General features: G+C 51.4%; 1 protein-coding gene across 1 annotated transcript; it reads right to left on the bottom strand.

Annotated features, from left to right (window-relative positions):
- Window positions 1-5,023: 5,023 nt before the first annotated feature.
- LOC132022724 (uncharacterized) lies at window positions 5,024-23,604 on the bottom strand. The gene is made up of 15 exons (XM_059407963.1): window positions 23,496-23,604; window positions 22,206-22,422; window positions 20,980-21,084; window positions 19,706-19,837; window positions 18,863-18,947; window positions 18,683-18,746; window positions 18,160-18,245; window positions 17,189-17,371; window positions 14,415-14,468; window positions 13,309-13,461; window positions 12,046-12,113; window positions 11,794-11,839; window positions 9,910-9,973; window positions 7,303-7,382; window positions 5,024-5,056 (listed from the first exon to the last, which is right to left on the bottom strand). The coding sequence occupies exons 1-15, from the start codon at window positions 23,602-23,604 to the stop codon at window positions 5,024-5,026; spliced, it is 1,479 nt and encodes a 492-aa protein (XP_059263946.1).
- Window positions 23,605-23,948: the final 344 nt, after the last annotated feature.

Raw genomic sequence — 23,948 nt, 5'->3', positions numbered from 1 at the left:
CCCAGAGGAGCTTTTCATTACTCCCAGAGGGGCAAGTAGCTGGTGGGCATTGTCTCTGCCGCTCTCCTTCTGAGCACCTGCTACGACTTTGCCATCACTGGCTACCCATTGCTGCTAATGGTCATCCTGTTCTGAAAGTGCAATAAGTTGGCTCCATATATAGCTGCGGGGGTCACTTGGGTGGCATTTGCCTGTGGTTTCAGCCGCTCTGGATTTCTTTTCAGTTTCTTGGATATACCTACCTTGTTCCTGTGTCAGGACCTTTTCACATTCTGGTCCCATCGCCTTAATCCCTTTCCTTCACATTTTGCCTAACTTACTCATCTGGCAGGTCTCAGCTTATGTATGGCATCTGAGAGGCCTTCCCTGGCACCTTGTTGAAATGGGATTGCCCTTGCATTGTTATCTCTCTCAGTACCTCTACAGTTTTCCTTCTTAGGCATCATTAGAATTTGTAGTCATGTGTGTGTCTGTTGGCTGAGCTGTTGAAGGTCGTCTCCCTCACGAACTTCATGAGGCAGAAGCCGTTCTTGCGCTGTCTTGCTTACGTGGCACAGAGTAGGTGTTTGATATCCTATTTATTGAATAAATTGAGCATTTTTTCCTGTAATGATAAAAATCAGTTATGTTCACCATAAAATATTTGAAAAAGATATTAAGCAGAAAATCACGTGCAATCCTACCAACTCAAGCAATCTGACAATCACAACCAACCTTTTGAATTAATTTCATTTATATATATTCAAATCTGGGATCTTATTCTAGATGATTTTGGATCCTGGTTTTCTGTGAGCATTTTATTTTGACACCAAATGCTCTTTGAAAGCATGACGTGAGGGGCGCCTGGCTGGTGCAGTCAGTTAAGCATCTGACTCTTGGTTTCTGCTCAGGTCCTGATCTCAGGGTTGTGAGATCGAGCCCCATGTTGGGCTCTGTGCTCTGCTCAGGGTCTGCTTGAGACTCACTTTACCTCTCCCCTGTCTCTCCCTACCGCACTCACTTTTGCTCTTTCTCTCTCTCAAATGAATAAATCCTAAAATAAAAGCATGACTCTAATGGCTATGCAATATTTCTTACTAAGAATTTTTCATTAAAAAACCCTCTGTTGTTGGACATGTAGCTTGTTCCCACATTTTCTTTTCTTTTTTTTTTTTTTAAAGATTTTATTTATTTATTTGACAGACAGAGATCACAAGCAGGCAGAGAGGCAGGCAGAGAGAGAGGAAGAGAAGCAGGCTCCCTGCTGAGCAGAGAGCCCAATGTGGGGCTTGATCCCAGGACCCTGAGATCATGACCTGAGCCCAAGGCAGAGGCTTAACCCACTGAGCTACCCAGGTGCCCCATTTTTTTCCCAAATTTTCATCATAAAACCAAGCTGTGGCAACCAGACTTGCCCTTAAATCTTTCTCTGAATCTCTGATGATTTCTTTAGAAAATCTCCAGAAGTGGAAATTTATCATATGCATCTAAAAGAATATGAATATTTTCATATTTCAGGATCCATGTGAGATCTGGCTTGCTCTGTCCAACCTCAAGCATTTGGGTTTATTGTGGGGAAAGGTGAGTGTCATTAAGTGAAATATATGAATTACAAGTTTACACTAGAAGGAAAAGCAGCTTGACTCCATCTAACATCTCAAACTAGGTTTTGTTTGCTTTTTTTTTTTAAGATTTTTAATTTATTTATTTGATAGAGAGAGATCATAAGTAAGCAGGGAGGCAGGCAGAGAGAGTAGGGGAAGCAGGCTGCCTGCTGAGCAGAGAGCCCAGGACCCTGGGACCATGACCTGAACTGAAGGCAGAGGCTTTAACCCACTGAGTCACCCAGGCACCCTGGTTTTGTTTGCTTTAAGGTATCACCTAAAAGAGATAGGATTTTTTTCTCCTTGAAACATACCTTTATGCAAATGGAAAATCTGAAGTTCTTGGCCCTGCCTCCTCTCTGATTTCTGGCAGTAGTGTGTCCTCAGATGGGAGCAGGGCCTGGATTAGTAGTGGTGAGTTCATCTATCTACTATGCATGCATGCATCCATCCATCCATCTATCCATCCATGTATTCCTCATATATTTATTAAACACCCACTGTGTACCAAGCCCAGAAGTGTATCAATGAGCCACGGTCTCTCCCTTCATAATTTGTAGTCAGAGAGACAGACACAGAACAGGTAACATACCATCCAATAAAATAATAAGTTGTGCTAAGTGTTCTGAAAGAAATGAAGGTTGAAAGGGGAGTAGTGGAGGGCCTCTCACATGAGGCGATTTCTAAGTTGATCTAAAGGATGAGAAGAAACTATTCATGCAGGGTGGGGGGAAGAGGGAGAGGGAATGGCTTGCACAACAAGCCTGCAGTAGGGAGCAGCCTGGTGGGGAGCAAGTTAAGGCTAGCGTGCGCTGAGGGAAGGGAAGGGGCTGGAGGGAGACAACTGGAGTCCAGGAGACGCAGAGGCCGGGGCTTGTGGTGAAGATGGTGAATTTCCTTCTGTGGGTGGGGGAGGCCACTGGAGGGTTTTAACCAGGGAGTGACATGATTCGGGTTATGTTTTGAAAAGTCTTTTCTGACTGCGATGTTATAATCCAGGTGAGAGATGAAGGGTGCCTTGTCCATTGGTATTGCAGGTGGAGGTGTGAGTATTGACAACGCAGGACGACAGGACTGGACTGGGTGTTGGACCAGGCGTGGAGAAGGCAGAGCCCTCAGCTGGGGGGGGGGGGGAGTGGTGCCTTGTTGCGGGTGGGGAAGAGGGAGAATCTTCTGTGTCCTTCCTCTAGGCCCCTTCATTCTTCTGATGAATTTCCCACCATTCATTTTTTTAAGTGGTCTCTAGACCCAACATGGGGCTTGAACTCACCACTTCGAGATCTAGAGTGGAGTAGTATGCTCAGCCGTTATAGCCAGCAGGTGCCCCCCGCCCCATTCTCTAGGTTACTATCCTAGTTGTCAAAACACATCTGTCCTGTGCGTACTACTCCTTGGTTCTTGAAGGCGCATGCCATCCCTCCTGGGTGACCCAGTGCCTTAACCTCATGGAGCTTAGAGCTTCCTCAGGTGTGTCTACTTTGGGGGTTAGAAGGTGGCACTAGAGGGGTGGGGCTCTAGTTCCCGGTCTCATTCTAGTTAGAGCCTCTCTCTTGCCATTTCTTATGTATCAGTTTTCTTTGTTAGCTTTTGTTTGAGGAAATGAATCATTAGCCTTGGAAAAAATGGGAAAACTACTTCTCAAAAAGTATATTTCCCTAAAAAGACCTTTAGGAGTGATGCCACTGGGGAAGACTTTAGGCCACTGGAGCAGGTGAATGGGAGAGGTGTTTGGGGCTCTTTGCTCCCCAGCTGAGCGAAGAGGCTTGGGATGGAAGTGGGGGCAGGGAGAGGCCATCTGGGGTAGAGGGAGGAGGACAGTGGTCTTTGGAGTGCGTGTCCTGACTTCCGGCACCAGAAGGGGTGTGGGCAACCCTGCCTGGGCAGATGGAGGTCATTGCACAGCCCCTCACGTTCCACTCAGTGTTATTGTAGAATCTGATGGACATGTCAGTGCCGTGCCTGCACTATCTGTGCAGGTATCCATGCCTAGACTGTAAAGTGAGATGCACTTGTCAATAAATTGTCCCACAGGGGGGGAAATGGAGGGGTTTCCTTGATAGGCAGGCCCTCTCATGGCTGGATAGCTCACTCCTGCTGAGGAGCAGGCCAGGGCCATCCCTGCTTTCTTCAAGGTCCTGAGGTTGTCTTCATTCCATTGTTTTGTGCTTACAATGGAGCTACCATGCACCAGGCCGTGTGCTCAGCACTAGTCCCCTAGTGGGAAAATTCTGGGTTTAGGATTAGGCTCTTCACCCGATCTTAGTGTATCACAGACGCACCAAGGGCTGGGAGACGGCAAGGCCGAAGTGCAGGGTAGCCCCCTCCTCTCGCCCAGGGACTTCTCTGCGGGCTGCTTGTAGGGGACTTATTTCCTTCATGACCAGGCTCCTGGTTCATATTTGTAGAACAGGTCGGGGGATCAAGCAGAGAACCCACAGCAGTGTTTGCTCCGGGCTGCAGCCTCTGACTGCAGGCCAGACCCTTGCACCAGATCCATGCGGGGCACCACCTGCTGCGGACGGTGGGTGAAGAACCAGCCACCGGGAGGGCCTCCCCACAGGCCCACCAGTTTCCAGAGATGAGCTGGGGTTACCGGCTGCTGACCCCTCTTCACTCCTGAAACAGAGACTATTATGAGCCTCCATCCTGCCCGTGATGGGGATTTTATCACAAACCAAAGTTTCCTTTCATCTGCCTTTTTCTGAGGCCAGGCCTAACTCGCTGTGGACTTTGGCAGATGCCCAGGTGTGAGAGGGGGCATCTACCTGCTTTACCGCCTTTGGCAGCCATGGAGCTACTGACATTTCTGAATGTGTAGCTCTCTCGGAGCCGGGTTTTCTCTGCTCACTGCCCTGCCCTGCCGGGGCCACATGGGGCTGGATGTGGGTGGGGAGGGGGACTTCTCACTCTCTCCCTTGATGGCACTGCTCTTGGGCACATGACGGTCACTGTCCTGCCTGTCACACCTCTGTGGTGTGGCCGTATCATAATCCTCCACCTGGACCTGGCTCCACCCTTAGGGGTCTGGCAGTTTCCCATAACCCCTTTCCTCTGCGCTTGGGCCCTCCCACATATCTCTGGGCTCCCGAAGCACCCCCTCCTCTTCCTTCCTCTTGAGCAGGAACCTTTCCTGCTTCTTAGGCCATGGGCTCTTGAAGGTCAGGTTCTTCCTCTGTTTTCCGAGGAGCCTCCTTTCCCTGAGACACTGAAGACAGAATTCAGAATATCTCTCTCAGGGGCCAGGGGAACACAGGAGCACTTCAGGGTAGCCTCACCACCTCCCAGAATCCCTTAGCACACTCAGAACCAGACTCCTTCGCCAGCAAAAATCATCTTTATTGCGACTGAGATTTTCCACTGTGACTGTAGCCATCCTCAGCCTCTCAAGGATCCAGAGCATGAGTGGCTGAGGGGAGGGACAGGCCTTCAGTGAGAACCGGCTATTCCTCTGGAATAGTCAGTAGCACATAACCCTGTGGATAGAAGCAGGTAGACATGCTCTATCTGTCCTCACTGCCCATTAAACCAGCTCTCCCTGAGGTGGCTCAAGACATCTTGAGAGGGGTTGTAAATGTCCTAAGATTACAACTTCCCCTGTTGGCAAGACGGCAGAGTCAGGGGCAGACTGGACAGGGGATAGATGGGAGGGGAGGAAGGGTCTTGGGAATGTTTGTGAAGGAAGGAACAGGTCAGTCCTTGGAGCTCTTCCTAAATACCTATCTAGCTAGAGTCCTCTAATGTTTCTGATGCGTTGGGGTTTGTCCTGCTAGGGTTACCCTGAGGTAGGTCTCTCATCCAGCTAGAGCCTTCCACCTGCTCCCACCCACAATGCCCAGACTATGCTGTTGGAATCCATCTGCTCCTCTACCTGTTTTTCCACCAAAGGGGGAGCTCTTGAGGGTTTCAGAGACTGGATCTAACTCCCAGCATTACTTAGCACATGGCCAGGCATAGTGCAATCAGTGATATGTATTAATAGAATAAATAAATTAGTGACAGTGAATGAATGAGGGAGTGATCAGAGCAGCCATATAAGGTTGTGCAGATAGTGCACTGCCCAACTCTAGGTGATGTGGTTTGTGTACCACAGTATGAGTGGTGCATCTTAGAGTTTTGTAATATGTAACTGCCACAACAGTGCGAGGCAGCCTAGAAATGAATCAGTGGGTGAGCCTACGAGCTATTGCCTCTATAGGTCAGATTATGAGAGAGCTGAGGAGCTGTGTCCTGACTTTGCACTTTTTGGCATTCAGAACAATGCCATTCCTGGCTCACCTTGCCAGGAGCTATGGCATCATTCCTGGATAGCTCCAGCCCCTGTATTACCTGTAGTAGCTCTTCCAGCCCCAACCTAGGGTCATCCTGGGATGACCCCTCCCTGCCAGGGTCAGGGTCAAGGTCAGGGTGGGTTCCAGAGGAGGGATCTGGGGGAGGGGTCTGAGGATGGTGGGGGTGGGGGTGGGGTGGGGGGTGGGGCGGGTGGGGGGTGGGGAGGTGGTGAGTAGCACAGGCCAGGAGCTGGGATTTTATGAGACAAACTGCTGCTGCCTCCTCCCGCCTCCTGCGCCCTAACTTCTGGTTCCTGAAGCCAGATTTCTAGTGTCTCCCAAATGTCAGGACTGGGAACCAGGCATCCTGGGTCCAGAACTGGGGCATGAGCAGAGGGTCCTAAAACTCAAACCTTATGTCTGGGATGGTGGATCAGAGTCGGGTGGGGTGAAATCAGTGGTCCTAGCAGTTCCTTGTGCTTCTGAGGGGGAACCCTTTCCTCCACCTTATGTCTTTGTATCTTGATTTTATAGACAGGGACAACAGGCCGGGGGAGGGGTGGTGGTTTGCCCGATGTCACCCAGATGGAAGGTTCTGTCTGATTCTCTCTCTGCCCTGCCCCCAGAGCCCTTTCAGCACTGCTGTTTAAGAGTGGGAATCTGGGGAAGGGGGAAATGAAGGGCATCTCTGAGCTCTGCCCCTTCCCACCAACCCCATCTGTCTCTTAGATTCACCGCACAGAGGGGTGGGATGAAGGCCAAGGAGGTGGGGTGACTCTAGGGGCAGATTCAGAGCTGGCGCTTTCCCTCGGCAGCCACTCTGTTTCCTCTGCTGGTTACCTTGGCCCTCTGCTCTTGGGCCTCATCTTCCTCCTGGGCAATTAGCCAGCCTAGTGCCGGCCTGGTTCCTCTGGCCGTTCACAGAAAGCAGGGGCCAGATGCAACAGCCCTGTTTTGGGGGTCAGGACACCTGAATTCTAGGGAAGTGGGTGGACCTGGCTAAGGGTAAAAGGCTTTGAAGTTGGATAAACCCCAGTTGGAACCCTAGCTCTGTTGTCCTGGGCAAGTGTCTCTGCCTCTCTGTGCCTTAGTTCCCTCTTTTGTAAACTGGGTGAAATCATAACATCAACTTCATGCAGCTCATTGTGAAGACGACCTGTGTGCAGGTCTGAAGCTGTCCGTGAGCCTGGGGCCTGGATCCCTGAGGGATTCATGGAGCCCCGTGGAGCCTCAGTTTGCTCATCTATAAATGGGGTTTCACATCCAGGATGCCTATGAGATGCTAAGACGAGGGAGGTAAAGGGCTTGCCACATAGACATGAGGCTCTCCTTGGCCCGAGCCTCAGCTTCTGCCCTCGCAGGATGGGGACAAGGCACCTGCAGGACCCCAAGACCCTTCTAGCTCTGACCTCCCCGGCAGGTCTCAGGACACTCTTTTTCTTGGCATTTACCTCGGAGGTCTCCACTTGGGCCTGGTCAAAGGAGAGGCCCTTGACGTTGGGCAGCGGGAGGTTTTGTTCTCTGAGCAGCTCTGTGAAAGGTGTGGGGAGGGAAGCTCAGTGCCCTGGTGAGCACAGGGGAGGGCCACGCCAGCCGACCCCTGTCTGCTGCACTGTCCAGAACAGGGAAAGGACTTGGCATGGTCCCTTTCTCTTCCCCTTCCCCAGGGCACAGTGTCCCCTATCAGGCAACCCCACTCCAGAAAACCAGGTCTCTAAACAGCTACACTACCCATTTATTAAAAACCTATCTTGAGGGAATTTCTTCTTGAATATATTCAGTAACCATGAACACATTCTTATGAAGATATTCTTCTTAGCATCATTTTAAGGAATGTTCAGTTTGTTGAAGGCATCTTGGGAAGCTATTAATGAATTTCATTCTCCTCATTTAATTGCATAAAACTTCTGAAACAATGTTTATGCTCCTAGAAATTTTAGAATGTTAACGGAGACAGAAAACATCTCAGAAAAAAAGTTTAGACACAGTCACTATAAACTGAAAAATCAACCTTAAAACACTAGGAATTTGGTTATATAATAAGAAAATATCCATTAAAATGTATCCAGGAAAATATTCATGAATATACTCATTTACCAAATACATGAAAGGTAGTCCTTGGAGTAAGTTTTTGTTAAGTTGGTAAGTGGTAAACTTGGAGAATTGGTCATTTAGTAAACTGAATTTCGAAGAATTAATCATTTGCCCAAAACTCAGTTTTGGGCAAACTGAGTTTCTGAGATTTGACTTTGAGGGCCTGACATGGGCCGCTCCTGCCCCGACCTTGGCGCTGACCAGTGCGTATCTTGTCCTGGCTCCTACCATCATTCCGGGCTCAAGGGAGGGTCTCATACCCCTGTGCATTCTGGCCCAGTTAGGTGAGGGGCAGGACGGAGGTAGAGGGACATGTGCCTCTGGTCTCCCATCTGGCCTCTGATCTGCAGAGGCCCTGTCGCCAGCCTCCCAGCTCCCAGCCTCTGGACCCCTCCTCATTGCAATCCTCTCTCCGTGTTGGGACCAGATGACGCTGACTGCAGCACAGGCTTCTGTGAATCTCTCTCCTCCCAGTTTTCTTACTCTTTGGCTGCTTCTTACAGGCAGTCCTCCTGTATTTCCCCAGTGGCTTTGGCCCTGCTCCTTTTTCCCTTATTGGGGAGCTATGGACAGGACCCCAGTGTGAAAGGCACCCCCTGACCTAGGTGTTCAGACCCTGCAAGACTATCTAGGCTTCTTGAACGAGACCTAGCTCCTGGGTCATCTCTTGTTCCTCGCCATAGCTCTATGTGGTCCGGGATTTAAGATACACTTACTGAATGAGCTGCCTGTGGAAGTCACTGGCCAGGTCAGGTGGCATCCTTGCCCACCTGAACTCACTGGCTGCCTTGCTAGACCTTCCATTACCACTCTTCCCCACTTCCAATTTGTCCCCCTTCTTGAACACAGATTTACTTACTTTATGCCCAGAACATTCCCTGGCCACGTGGCCCATGGAATTATGCCAAACCCTTCACCCTGACCAGCATTTGAGCTCCTGCCTGCTCCTCTAGCCTCATCTGCCATCCTAACAGGAGCCCTCAAGCTGGAGCACAGAGGGGTGCCCTGTAGGGGAAGCAGAGAGCCTGATGCTGGGCTCAGCTCTGCCAGACTTCCTGCGTGTGCTTCCTAAGTGTGTCCTGGGTGGGAGGTACTGGACAGGGTGTGGGGGACACAATGGAAAGCAAACACGGGGTCCCTGCCCTCAGGCAGCTTACCATTCCTTTAAGGACAGAGGGGCTGACCAAAGAATCATGTGAATAGGTGGGCGGTGTCGGGGGGAGGGAGGGCAGTGGGTTCTGTGCTGCAGAGGAGCCGGGCTGGGCTCCACACTCCCCTAGAACCCACTTTCCACACTCCTCCCACTTCCTGGGGTCACCTCCCCCAAAGTCTGCCTGCACTCTGTTATCTCAGGGTCTGCTTCTGAGGGAGCCCAGACTGAGTGCTGTTTTGGAAAAGCTTGATTTTGTTGCTGAGACCTAAACTTAGGTGTCATGTCTCAAAAAAATCCAGGTTTGCAGCATCTCTCAAAATACAAAAGATCCCCCCTGCTGCCAGCTTTTGACTGAGCTTTGTGTCAGCCACCCACCCAGGGCACGGCCCATTTGCCATTGGCCCTGCCCAGGTAGCTTCCTTTGTGAGTGGTATCTCCCTGGACCCTGCAAGCCTGGAGCTCTGGGCAGTGGGCTCCACCGTCTTGAAGGACCCCTCTGGTTCTCACGTGCCACGATGCTAGCCCCACCCCCCTAAGAAGCCCTTCCTGGTCACTCATCCCACTTCTGAGCTCCTGCCCACACCAGCTGCCTGGGCAAAGAACAGGAGGGCACCCAGGGCCCCTTCCCACCCTCCCATCTGCCACATCCCAAACTTCCATCTCTCCCCTGCCTCCATCTGCCTTGCCCGGAGGCCATTCTTAACCGACTCTGGGGGACCAGGCGGAAGCCAGCTGTCCCTGCAGAGCTTTGGACACAGTTGATGCTCCCAACTTCTGGTCTATGGGCACGAGGAGAAACACAGGGGCTCACCATTGTGATGGGGCAAGAATAGCCTGTTCAGAAGCTCTAAGAGAAGGGCCTCCATACGTTTTTCCTATAACAGATGAAAAAGGAACAGGAAGGTCACTTCGGCTGGGTTAGCAGATTCTGACTACGGGAATCAGGTGTCTCCACTGTACAGGTGCCCACAGGAGATCAGTAGTCCCCAGGACTACTTTTTCAAAGGGCTTTGGAACCAGATGACCAAATAGTGGAAGGCCTGGGGAAAGTTAAAGGGCCTGAAAAAGAGTTGCCCTCACCCTGGTCACAGGGACCATCTTCATAACTCTGTGGGATACTCCAGGGGAGAGCAAATAGTTTGGGCCAGAGGAAACCGCAGGACCAGAGCTTCACAAGGACCAACTCTGGGTCAGTCCAAGGAGGAGCTCTCTAATGCTGAGACCTGTCTGATAATGGGACAGTAATTTTCTCATTGAGATAGTAAGCCTCCTGTTACCTGGGATGTTTAAGAAGTTCAAGAGATTGATCAGGGCTGCCCCAACTCATTTAGACAGATTGAAAAGATTCCCTTTCTTTAAGACATTTGGGAGACTTTTATAAACACATTTGTACCTGTATTATCTATGGTGTGGGTGTCTTGTACAGTGCACGACCAGTGCAACCATACCCAGCAGCCCTGGTATGGATGACTGCCCTCTGATGATGTCACAGAAGGGATCCCTAATCTGGGAAGATAATCTTTAGGACTTTTCAGGTCTGGGATCCTAAGCAAGCAAGTAAGGCCAGAGCAAGGTCTGATAGAGCAGGGCTGATAATTTTATATAGTAGGGCCGATAATTTTCAAGTGTTTCCCAGTACATGTTCTTGTTCAGCCCTTTCATTTTGTTGTTTTTTTCCATCTTGCAGTCTTGCCCCATTAAGGGCTAGAATGTGAGTTCACAGTCCTGTGCAAGCGGAGGGTGGAGAAAGGTTTCCAGGGTGGGGAAAAGGGGGAGTTACTTTAGGGGGCCTCCCTCAGACAGGCAGAGGCAGTGAAAAGCTTTCAGTGTTGGAGCAAGAACCAACCCTGAGAGAAGAGACCCTGTGTTCCACCTGTGGACTCAAGAACAAGTGTGGCCACTCTTCCCACTGCCACCTGCCACCATCTTGTCCAAACCCCATCAGGCCTCTGTGTTGTCCCACCAGCCTGCTTGATGGTCTCCCTGCCTCCACGCCAGTCTGCTCCTTCTATGCCCGGAACCCTCCATCAACTTTCTTTGCATTCAAGAAGAACCAGGACCCCACTAGTAGGTCCTGCCCACCCTCTGACCTCTCCTCAATCCCTCGGATCCAACCACCCTGGCCCCCTCCTGTTCCCCTGAACCATCAGGTACACCTTTGCCTTCGGGCCTTGGGTTCCCTCTTCCCGATGCCCCCACTGTCACCTCCCCCAGTCTTTGCTCGAACACTTACCTTCTCAGTGAGGCCATTCCTTTTTAGTATTACCCGCACCCGCCGTCCCGATCCCCCATCCCTCCTACTTTTTCAGAGCATCAGCACCTGATTCCATACAATGTATAGTTCACCTGACGGGGCTTATTGTCCATGATCTGACCTCACCCTGCTGGAGTGTGGGTGCCACAAGGGTCCCTTGTTTTGTTCACTGACATATCCCCAGTATCTAAAACGAGCCTGGGCACATGGTGTTTGCTCCGTAGTTGTTTGTTAAGTGTATGAAAGAGCGGAGTGAACAACTTTAAGTTCTGGGGGCTCCCCTGACCCCACGGAGTATGGGGACAGCAGGGCAAGATGAGATCAATGATAGAAAGTGAGTGAGGCTTTCAACTGCCTACATCGGTGACTCAGGGCCTTTTTCCGGGCCTGCTGATGGGGCCTTCAGGACCGCGGAGAGGCCAGAGGTAAGGGGAGACTCACCTGCTTTGCAAGGCCGGCAGGGTAAGGGCCCAGGGTGACTGTGGTGCTAGCAGAGAAAAGAGATCACCCTTTCAGGTCATGGCAGCTGCTTGGAGGTGCCGTGCTCAGTGATCCTCGGTCATGGCACCTCCTCTCCCCGCCGACCTTGTGTGCACTGCTCTGTGGGAATGTACCCCTGACCAACCCCCCCACCACTCCCCTACCGAGAGCGCTTCTTATTTCTTCTGAACATCCAAAACCAAACAACATTACCTGTTCGGAGTGAACTGGAGTTTTAACTCCTGATTTCTCGAAGACAACACCGCTTTCGAAAGGAGATTCTATGGGAGTTGAAATCAGGTGAGAACAGGAGAGGAGTTTATGATCCAGCGAGAGGGATTCCCTTCACCCTGACCTCCAATGAATGCTTGTGAGAGGGCTGGCCCCTGTCACGTGGTGCTCTCCCCGCCGCGCCATTGGCTTGTCCTGTGTGTCCAGACCGTGCCTGTGTGGGTGTGGCCATGGGAGAGGGCACTGGTGATGCTGGGAGCTCCAGGACAGAGCAGGCTGGTGCTGGGTAGGAGGCTCAGCCCAGTAGAAAGAAAATCTTTTGCAATGATGCACTTAGCTGTAGAATCACTGTTGCTGGAAGCCGGAGGGCGCCTTGGTTTTGAGGGGGTTGTTTATGGGCCTCTGTGATTCCCATGGTCACCTCATAGACTAGAAATAGGACTTCCCACTGCTGATTAGAGACGACCAATTTCTTTTCTTTTCTTCTTCTTCTTCTTTATTTTTAGGTTTTTATTTATTTATTTAAGTAATCTCTACACCCAGCAAGGGGCTTGAACTCACAACCCCGAGATAAGAGTCACACGCTCTTCCCACTGAGCCAGCCAGGCACCCCCGAGATGACCAGTCTCTTGACCACAGAGTCATGCCAACTCCCGTGGCAGACCCCAAGGTCCTGTGAACATCGGGTGCTGTGGGGCTCTCCTGTGGCGGAGCCACCCCCCCAGGCCCTCGTATCTGAGGGAACTTCCCAATTGTAAGGTCTGTGGACTGGGAAGTAGGGATCCTAAGGGGCTTAGAATGGAGAAGTAGAGACTTCGGGGAAAGCTGTATTTCCCCAGGAATAGAGTAGAGAACACAGGCATGCTGAGTCCCTCTTGAACTGTTTCTCTGATCTCTCTCCTGGCTTTGGGGACGAGGGCTTCTGATGGAGCCCCGTCCAGGGAAGAAGTCAGAAGACTTGACAGCTCTCTGCGAGGCCCTGGGCCTTGCAGCAAGAGGGTGGTGGGGGGAAACCCTTTAGTTGCCAAGGAGGTCCGTGGGGGGCGCAGGGAGCTGCACTCAGGGGCATCGGGACTCAAGCACGTTAATGTGCTGGAGACAGGCACAGCTGTTTGGGTGCGGACCGATGGAATACGAGCAGAAGACCTGGCATGAAGGCAGCTGCTGCCTCAGTCAGCTGACCCTCGAGGGGCCCCCATGTGGACCCAGACCCCCCAGGAACAAAGAATTTCGAGGTTTACTCACCCAGGAAATGGAGACAGAGGAGGTGTTGCCGGGTCCCAGCAGCACCAGCGAGCCCGGCTGAGTGACGGTGGCGGCGTGACCATCAATGTGGACAGTGGGAGGGTTGGGGGCGCTGAGGGTCACTTTCACACTTGCTCTGGACCGCTTAGAAGTCTGAATGAAGTTAAAACGGAAAAGGGGCAGACAGGGAGAGAGGATGGAGTTCCTTAATTCCCAGCTTGGAGGAATGGGAACAGGATTGTCTTTGGAGCCGGGGTCTCCGAATTTGTATTCTAGCTCTGCTATAACTTGCTACATGACCTTGGGGGAGTTCAGTTCAACCTTCCTGCGCTCCCTTTAAGTGAGATGGCATCTTCCTTTGCTTGGGCACGCGTAGCAAGTAAGAACATAGATTGTTGGGGCCAGACCCCCCGCTCCACCACTTGTAGGCTGTGTGGCCTGAGACAAGTTTCTTCAACTCTCTGTTCTCATACTTGTCAAATAAGGACAATCGTACCTCTTCTATAAGGTTGTTGTGGAGATTAGATGAATTCAGTCGTGGAGAGTGCTTAGCACGGAGCCCGGCAGTTCACGATGCTATGGTTATCTTTTGGGATTGTGGTTTCATATTCTAACAGCTTTTGGAGAGAGGACACTGAGCATGGATTGTGGAGTCCAGGACTGACTTCAAATCCTGGTTCTGCCGCTTGCTCAGCAATATGAGCTTGGGAAACTGAAGCCACCTTGCTGTGTCTGTTTGCTGTTTGCTGACGTACGAAGATGGGATAAAGCGTGGGGTGTCTGGGGCTTAGGTGGCTGTAGGTGAAGGGGCCTGGGACACAGTCACTGCTCACTGTTGCTCGCATGCGCACCTCTGTCTGCCTCAGTAGGTACGCCCTAGGGGAGTCATGGTGCCAGCCACCTGGCCGGGCCGATGAGCTAAGTGCCTACTTGAGTCAATGCCTCTAACCCTTATGGCGCCTTAGAATTTCAGAGTCCACAGTAGGGAACTCTGGCCAAATGGAGCTTGCTTGGGGGCCCAACCCTGACCCGATCCCAGACTCTTCCCTGAGATCCTGGTGGGGATCTCCTGGAAGGAGAAGGAAGGAAGCTGGCAACACACCTACCCGGGGCCCAGGCTCCTGCTTGCCCGGGGGCAACAGTTGAATGAGCTTGGCAGCCTGGAAAAAGGGCAAAAATGTGGCATTTAGAATCCTGTAAATCTGTTCTGAGCAGCTTTGGGGGTAGGGGTGTCTGTGGGGTTCAGTGAGGTATAATTGCTTCCAAATGAATCTATGACCTGCACGTCAGTCACTGTGAGCTTGGGAGGAGCCATTCACCTGGTTTCTCACCATGATCTATCTGGAAATATTAACACTTTATTGTTTCAGTGATCTCCCCCCTCCCCCAGTATTTCACTGTGAAGATTGCCACATAGGCAACAAAGCTGAAAAAATTTTAGAGGAACATTTGCATATTCATCACCTAGATTCTTCAAAGAACATTTCTTCTCTTTGCTTTTACCACATTTCTATCCATCTATCCATACTCCTTCTGTTTTTGAAAATCACCAATCATGATAGAAAACAGTAAAAAAATGTATAAAGTAAAAAGTACAAGGTCTACCCCAACACCTCTTCCCCTTTTCCTCCAAATTCCATTTTCAGGGGGTAACTCCTGTTGGCATTTTGGTGTATATCCTGACTGTTTTCTTATCTTTTTAAAAAATTTTTTTAAAAGATTTTATTTATTTATTTGACAGAGATCACAAGTAGGCAGAGAGGCAGGTAGAGAGAGAGGAGGAAGCAGGCTCCCCACTGAGCAGAGAGCCCGATACGGGGCTCGATCCCAGGACCCTAGATCATGACCTGAGTCAAAGGCAGAAACTTTAACCCACTAAGTCACCCAGGCGCCCCTCCTGACTCTTTTCTACACACATGGAAGCATGCGCAGTTGAGATCTTCCAAACCACGTAGTCCTGCACCTTATTTTTTTCTCTCAAGGTCAGTATATATAGAACAACCCCATTCTTTAGCAGCTGCATAGTGTTCTGCCTTATATGACCATAACCAGACTCATTTTACCAGTTTTTTTTTTTTTTTAATTTGATAGACTGGGATCACAGCAGGCAGAGAGGCAGGCAGAGAGAGGAAGGGAAGCAGGCTCCCTGCTGAGCAGAGAGCCTGAGGTGGGGCTCGATCCCAGGACCCTAGGATCATGACCTGAGCCGAAGGCAGAGGCTTTAACCCACTGAGCCACCCAGGTGCCCCACCAATTTGTTATTAATGGAGACCTAGGTTAACTTTATTCTTCACCTGGTAGGAAGTGAAACCTAAAAGAGCACCGTTGCACAAATACCCTTGCCCACTGGTGTAAGAATTTCTGCAGACATGGAATTACCGTGTTCACTTACAATTGTTCCAGAGCTGTCCTATCTGTGTGGGAAGGAGGGAATAGCAGGGGGAGACCTGACTCCATTCCTGATCTCACCTGCTCGGTCACCTTGGGCAAGTCACTTTCCCTATCTGGGCCTTTGTTTCCTTACATAAAAAAAAAAACAAAAAACAAAAAACAAAAACGGAGCAAATCTTTAGATACCGGGGTGCCTGGGTGGCTCAGTCAGTTAAGCCTCTGCCTTTGGCTCAGGTCGTGATCTTGGGGTCCTGGGATTGAGCCCCACATTGGGCTCCCTGCTCAGCAGAAGAGCCTGCTTTTCTCTCTCCCTCTGCCTGCTGCTCTGCTTACTTGTGCTCTCTCTCTATCAAATAAATAAATAAAATCTTAAAAAACAAATTAGATCCCTTCTAGATACGGATCTTGGGATTTCATATTTGAGTGTTTATGGGGCACCCACTGGGTGCTGTAGACATACTCTACCACCCGTAGTCCCTGTCCTTAAAACGGGAGCTACAGTGAATACACAAAGTTAAATAATAAACCCCAATATACGTACACATGTGTCTGTGTATACACATGACTGCATATACAACTCTATCCATACACATACACAGTGGGATCAGTGTCTCGAAGGGAGAAGGACAGAGAGAAAGAGAGGAAGTGGAGGGGAAAAGGGGGAAGGCTTATCTTAAGTGTTTCAATGTGGTGGTCAAGGAAGGGCTCTCTGAGGAGATGACATTTTCACGAAGACCAACAGGTATAATGTTCTGGGCAGAGCAACTAGCATGTACAAAGGCCCTGAGGTGGGTAACAGCTCAGCCTGTGTGTCTAGAGAGTAGTGGGTAAGGAGACAGAGCTGGAGAGGTCAGCAGGGTACTAACTTCAGGGAAGAGACTTGGTGTGGTGAGGAGCTTCTATGGGCTTTGCAGCAGTGACATTTGTGGATTTTTCCCTCATGTGATCCCCTCATCGACCCTGGGCACTTGCTCTTCTTGCAGACTTCTGTGCCTCCTTGCCCCCACTTAGGCCACCTCCTCAGAGATGTCTTCACTGACTGTGGCACCCAGGACAGCCCTGTCATCCCCACTAGTCACTTGCTGATCCATTGGTCTTATTATAAATTAGCTAAATTATTTTATTTATCTGGCTGTTTCCTTGTTCAGGTTCTTTTCTCCCCCTTGATTTTGAGATCTGTAACGGCAGGGACCCTGGGTGCACAGAGCCTGGCACATAATTGGCTTTCAATAAATTTTTGTGGCATGAATGAATGGATAAGTGTTATGAAGAGAAAAACAATGCACCTGGATGTTCAAGGAAGTCTTCCTAGAGTGGGGGACTTCTATGCTGGGTTCTGAAGGTTGAATAGGAGTTCTCCCTGGAGGTCCAGAGAGAAGTGACTTATCTAGGTCCACCCAGAAAGGCACTTCTGCCAGCTGGGCCTTGGTTTCTTCATGTGAAAAGTAAAGCAATAAAATTATGTTATTCCTCTTTCTCAAGCACTCACTTTGGAGTCCTGGGGGTCCACTCGGATCTCATTGCTGGTGTAGAGGCAGGACAGGATGTCATTGTAGGTTTCTAGCCCAAAAGCCAGGTCTGCCATGCTGCCTCGGGCTAATTTTGGAAGGGGTTGGGGGGTCAGGCCGGCAGGTCTTCGGGGTCTCTGGCTGGGGCCGCAGGGTGTCACAAGCTTCAGAAACACAAAGGAGAAACTCAGTGGGAACAGCTTCTCTGGCCAACAACTGGTTATAGCTGTAACCAATGTCAAAGGCTCACTATGTGCTAGGCAGTTCTAAACACACGTGCACAATCTCATTTCAACTTTACAAGGGTGCTGTGAGTTGGGAACTGTAACTATCCCCATTTGACAGATGAGGAAACAGAAGCCCAGAGGGGGTAAAGTGACTTACTCAAGGTCCTACACAGGGTAAGAGGGGGAGCTGGGTTTTGAATTCACGAGCCCCCGCTCCTCGCTTCTTCTTTATCTGACCCATTCCCTTCTCTGTGCTTTTGTTAACAATGCCTCCTTCCTATCCTCTCCTATCCTTCCTGTCTGCCTGACCCACCTCTGACCATTCCATGGGGGAGGGGGAAGGAGCAGTGAAAGGGAGTTGGGCAGCCAGCCTCATCCCTTTTCTGGGCCTCGGTTTCCCCATCTAAAGGGTCCCTGCCAGCTGGGCGTTACGCATGATCCTGTACCCCTGAACTGTCCCAACTGCCCTCTTGTTGGAGCCTGATCCCCACTCACAGGACACTCAGCCCTGTGGCCTCTCCTGCTCTCCAGGGTTGAGGTGGGACTCTCTGGGCTCCGTACTGGCTCCTGAGGGCAGGCACCTGCCAGCTCTCCCCTTCCTTCTCCCTCCTTCTCTGTCTCCTAACCAGAGAAACCCTACTTTCCTTTTTTGGCTGTCATTCCCCGCCCCCCAGACCAGCAGATGTCCCCAGAGGGGTCTGCTCTGGCCAGTGGGACTGGCCTACCCGGACATTCATCAGGATGGCCTCGTCTGTGAACTCCGTGGTGGTGACATAGTACTGGAAGTCTTCCGGCCCTGAGATGGCTGGGGCTGCAATGAAACGAGGACTCAGCTTCCCCTGGGGGAGGGTGGGCGGCTGTGGGGAGGCAGCGAAGCAGGCAGAAATCTATTCTCCGTCTCTGCTTAGCTTGAAGTTGCTTGTGGGCTAGATCTATGCTTCTTGGGACAACAAACATTTATCGAGCAATAGCTTTGTGCCTGGTTCTAGGTATTATTGCAGCAGTGCAGTCCGCTCTGGAGGTCTAGCATTAGTCCCATTTTACAGATTGGGAGACTGAGGCTCCCAGGGAAAATGACTTGCCGAGGTCAGAAGGCATAGTGCCCTTTCTTGTCCCCACTAGAAAGGAGGCTCCCTGTGGGTAGGCTTTGTTTTGTCTCCTGTCATATTCTCAGAGCCTAGAGCATCATTCTTGGCACACAGTAGGAGAATGGAAAATACACCGCTTCCTCGGCCAGGAGCTACGTACGCAGAGTGACATGCAGCAGGTCTTCCAGCAGTAAGTTGAGTAGGGTTGTGGCCAAGGGGCACACCTGCAGGGAAGGCATGACGGGGTCCTTGTCAGGTCGAAGTGCTCTCCCTCGGGGTCACACCCCTCTCCCAGGGTGTGGGAGCGGCCCCGTGAGGCAGAGGAGGACAAACAACATACTATCTTCTGCAGGAGGAAGGGCAATGCCTCATCCAGGACGCTTGTCACCAACTCCAGAGCTGCGTTTGCGAGGAAGGGGTTCATCCTAGTGGTGGAGGAGGGCAGGTGGAGTCTGAGACACCATGGAAGGGGAAACTGAGGCCAGATGCAGGAGTCCAGGGCAGGGCTTCTGGGCTTGCGTAGTAGGGAAACTCTAGAGTGGCTGCTTCCTTCCTGTGTCTCTCTTCTCCTCCCCCACCCCTACCCTTTCCTTTTCTGTTTTGTCTCCTTCATGCCTTCTTGCTCCCTCTCCAAGACATCCTCTTCCTCTTTATTTCTTCCTGATAGACCCTCTCTGCCTCCATCTCTTTATTTCCTCTCTGATAAAGGTCTCTGGGGTTTTCAAGGAGGGAGAGTGATGGAAGGCTTCCTGGAGGAGGTGGTTTTTGTGCTAAGGTTGTCTCAGCACGTGGATTAGCTTATCTTTTCCCCACAGCCATGCCATGCTGGCTGAGTTTGGTAGGCAATTCCATTTTACTCGTGAGGAAACAGGCTCTAGAAGTCAAACAGCTTGTACAGGGCCCCTGAATTAGGAAGCAGGCAAGCTGAGACTTGACCTGGGTGGATGCCCACTCTCAGCCATGACATTCAATGTCGAGAGAGGAAATGCTGATGGATGGTGTATGCCACTTGCAGCCTCGGAGATGACCCTGTCCCTGAGGCCCTTGGTCACTCAGAATATGAGGCTGGGGAGAGGCAGCCCCTGCGGTGAGACCCAGTGAAGGGCTGGGCAGCGGGGGCAGTGCCGGAAGTCCCGGCACCCGCTCCTGCCCGATGAGAGCACAGGTGTGGGCAGGTACTCACTGTTCCAGGACCTTGATGCTTAGGTATCCCGGTGGAGTGTGGCACTCCTCTAACATCACCTTGGTCTTGTTCCCTGTCTGTTCCAGCCGTACCCCAATGCGAATGTTCTTGAGGACTCTGAGCCGTAGTACCCTGTAGGGGCAGTGTGTCCAGGCAGGCTCCAAGCCACAGCCTCAGGCGGAGGCTGGAAGTCTCAGGCTAGTGACCTGCAGCTGCGGATATGGATCTCGGGCGGCTGGGTTGCTCAGTGGGTTAAGCCTCTGCCTTCAGCTCAGGTCATAATCTCAGGGTCCTGGGATTGAGTCCCACATCGGGCTCTCTGCTCAGCAGGGAGCCTGCTTCCCTTCCTCTCTCTCTGCCTGCCTCTCTGCCTACTTGTGATCTCTGTCTGTCAAATAAATAAATAAAATCTTTAAAAAAAAAAAAAAGATACGGATCTCATGCCTGGGAAAACCTGAGAGAGCTGCCAACACCAGCCCGCATCCTTAGTGGGGCCATCACATGGGGCTGATGGTGACCTTGAGCTGGGCCACAGGTGCTCATGGTGCTCCAGTCCCACCAGGCCAAGGGCCAAGCTGTGGTTTTACTGCCCATCACTACAAGGGTGATGATAAGAGAGAAATATTTCTCTGTGTTCCCTTATCTATTAAAAAGGGAAGCTAGACCAAGAAAGCCACATTTTTACAAGAAAACCAGGGGTGGACATACTCCTGAAGGGCATTTACGAAGATTTGTTTCACGTGCCGACCCCACCCGCAGCTCTCCCTCTGTTGCCTGCTGTGGTCTGAGCTCTTGGGTCGGCAGTGAACGCTCACTACAGCCAAGGGCAGAGGATCATACCCATTTGGTAGATGAGGAAACCGAGGCCCAGGAAACAGAGGCCCTTGTTCAAGTTGCCTGGCTGGTGAGCGGGAGCGGAGGCCCGGGGTGCGGAGCTCTGAGGTGAGCTTGCAGCCGCCCGCTTCAGAACATCCGGCTACTGCATCTGCCTGTCCCTCAGGCGGGACACATGCTCTCTGGCCTGGGCAGTCCGAGGACACTGATGCCTCACTGTGTGGTCCTGGCTAGGTCCCTCTCCCACTCTGCGCCCTCGTTTCTCCGTCAGTAAAAATGACTTTGAAACACGCCCCAATGGCAAAGATTATTATGAGCCTTCTCATGACAGAGGCAGGAGGCCTTTGGTGGCCCTGCACAGCTGCCTCTTGTGTCATAGCCGCGAGGGTGGGCCTGCCAGGCACCGAGAAGGGGGGCGACCAAGTACCCCGTGTACTCACTCCTGGAGCGAGAGGTACAGTTTGCTTCGCAGAGTGACCTGCAGCAGGCTGTCGCTCAGGATACGCAGGGTAACCTCAGGTCCTTTGACGTCTTCTATGACCAGCCTGTAAGAGGGGTTCAGGGGGTGTTGGCACGGCCTGGTAAAGCCATTGTATTTCTGTATCGCATGTGTCTGGGTTGGCTGGAATAAGGGTAGACCCCAGGAGGAGTAGGAACAGCTTTGGGACAACCCCATCTCTGAGCCCCAGCCCAGATGAAGAACAATGGGACTGTAGTTCCAGCGCCCAAGCCTTCAAGAGCGGGCTGAGTCCCTTCCCTTTCTTCCGGCCTCAGTATCACCCTCTACAAAATGGGGAGAATACTGTAGAGGGGCTGTCTATGTGCCTTGAGCCCTTGAGCCTGCCTGAATTCAAGTATATGCATTCTGCAAAAGGGAAGCAGGCGGGCAAAAGTCAGAGAAAGCAAGGTGACTGGTGATCCTGCCGCCATCTGCTAAGGGACCATCTGCCTGGCCGAGCATTCCCGGGGGAGGACAAGAGCCTTCTACTCCCTTCAGTGACGTTGGTTCCCAGCATCTCCCCGAGCTGAGAGGAACCCAGAGTACTTTTTGAACATGAGATACAAGCTGGTGATTCATCTGCTGTCCACTAGAATGGGCAGCAAACCGCCCCAAACCAGGAGAGAGGCGTGTAGGCAGCCGTGCCCACACCTTGATCTTGGACTTCCGGCCTTCAGAACCCTGACACCATGAATCCCTGTTGGGTGAGCCTCAGGAATTCCTGTTGCGTGGTACTTTGTTACGGCATTTCTGACAAACTCTACAATCAGAAAGCCTAGATTTTGATTCAAACCCTTTTGATTTTTACATATTGGAAATTCATTAAAACGTTTTTAATTTTTTAAAATGAAAATATTTAAAAAGCACCATGCAAGTTTGCAATACCCAGGTGGAGGCTGAGTGTGGAGGTCTGGAGGGGCGCCAGCCTGAGACCCTCGATCCAGACTCTGCTTTGTTCCTTGGATGATTTTAAGTGGCTTGGAGAGATTTAGAACAAGAAAGATGCACTTGCCCGAGTGCCTTCCAGACTGCAGAGAACCTCCCAGGAACCCCACCGGGCCTCCCACCCGCCCAGGGATCCACTTGACACGTGAGAACGTTGTGGCTCAGGGAAAGGGACGAGCCTGAAGCAGGAAGAAAGGTCAGAGTCAGCCTCTGCAGACTCACCCGCCAGCCTGGAGCAGCTCCGTCAGCAATGGGAGGCTCTTCCCTGAGAGCAGGTCCCCGACCAGGGACAGGTCAAGCCCACTGCTCTTCTTGGAGAGGCCTTCTTTTACAAAGGGCAGGTGGTCCAGGATGGTGACACCTTCACTGGTGGGCCCTGTCACAGGAATCCTGGCCATGCGGTCCAGGATGTGGTTTTCCGAGAATAGGTCTGAAATGTCTGAGGACATGAGCCTCTCCTCAAGGTGGGGCTCACCGTTCATTCGGTCATTCAACAAACGCCCCCTGGCACCCGCTCAGTCAGCAATTTGTATGGTCATTTAGCAGCAAGTATTTACTAAGTGTACACTCTCTCTTGGGCTCAGGGAATGGGAACAGTGTGCAGTCTGCCCGTGAGGAGTGTACATTTTGGTGGGAGAGACAGACAACTACCCAGCATCCCGATAAGTGAACAAGGCAATTTTTGAAAGTAAGTGCTACAAAGAAAATGAAATGGAGTTGAGTTGGAAGATAACTGGGGTGAAGGTCTGCCTTTGATAGGGTGGTCAGGGAAAGCCTCTTTGAGGAGGAGGCATTTGAGCTGACCTGAGTCAAGTGGAGGAATCCATTATTGCAAGATCTGGGATGAGAGCAAATGAGGCAGGGGGAACAGCATGTACAAAGGCCCTGAGGTGGTAATGAGTCTGGTGAATTTATTAAACTGAAAGATCATTGGGGTTAGGCTGCAGGGAATGGGGTAGGAGGTGGGTGGGCATCGGTCAAAGGAACTCATGGTCAAAAGGGAGAGAGACAGAGAGGATAACTACAAAATATCAGGCCAGTGCCATAGATGAGGCTTCACCAAAGGGCTGTGGGAGCTCAGAGGAAGGAGAGTCCTGCCTGGGAAAACTGGGAGGGACTTTGAGAGCTTTGCCTTAAAGGATGAGTCAGAATTCGCCACGTTGGGAAGTAGGGAAAGAGACTTGTAGATGGAAGAAACATCACAGGAAGGGAAGGAGACTGGGGAGTATCCCCGGCCTCTTCCACTCCAGGTGGCGGTGGAAGAGATCGGGGATACAGGGCCTTGCATGCCAAGGTGAGGAATTTGGAGCGTCTCTTGAGGGTACTGGGGAGCCACATTAGGGATTAGAGTAGTGTAAAGATGAGGTCAGGTTTAGGTGAAGGAAGGCAAATTCTGCTGCTGGTGATGGGGAGGCCAGAAGAGGAGAAGCCTTGGGGAGGGTGATGGCACCATCTTCCACCCCTTCCCTTCCCTGAGATCTTGCCTTCTAAAGCCCGCTGCTTAAATTTTACCTGTTTCCAGCTGATTCTTGCTGATTCGCAGGTAGAGCAGATGTTGGGCCTTCCCTTGAGCCTGGGGCAGCAGCCCCCAGCATAGCAGTGACCCCCAGAACAGCAGCATCCTCTCAGTCATGACCTGTGGAATAGAGCTGGGAACCCCAGTGGCCACCTCCATATGCCCACTAGGGACCCATTGTCTAGGGTCTCCTAATTCTGCCTTCCCTAGAACCTCTCTCCAGCTTTCCTCTCTCCTTGCTGTTCCCTCTAGCTCCAGATCTGCTAGTCCTTGAACCCTACCTGCACTTCTCACCACCTCACCCTAGTGCTTTTGGGTTCTTCCTCCTGGACTGCCCTTCCGCATTGTGTGGATTGCTTTCAAATCCAGGCTCTGTTACTGCCTGACCGCGTGACCCTGAGCAGCTTACTCGACCTCTCTGTGCCTCAGTGTTCTCATCTGTAAAATGG

The sequence above is a fragment of the Mustela nigripes genome, chromosome 7 (assembly GCF_022355385.1).
Source record: "Mustela nigripes isolate SB6536 chromosome 7, MUSNIG.SB6536, whole genome shotgun sequence".
In the NCBI taxonomy this organism is placed as follows: Eukaryota; Metazoa; Chordata; class Mammalia; order Carnivora; family Mustelidae; genus Mustela; species Mustela nigripes.
This window is presented reverse-complemented; position numbering and strand designations above follow the sequence as displayed.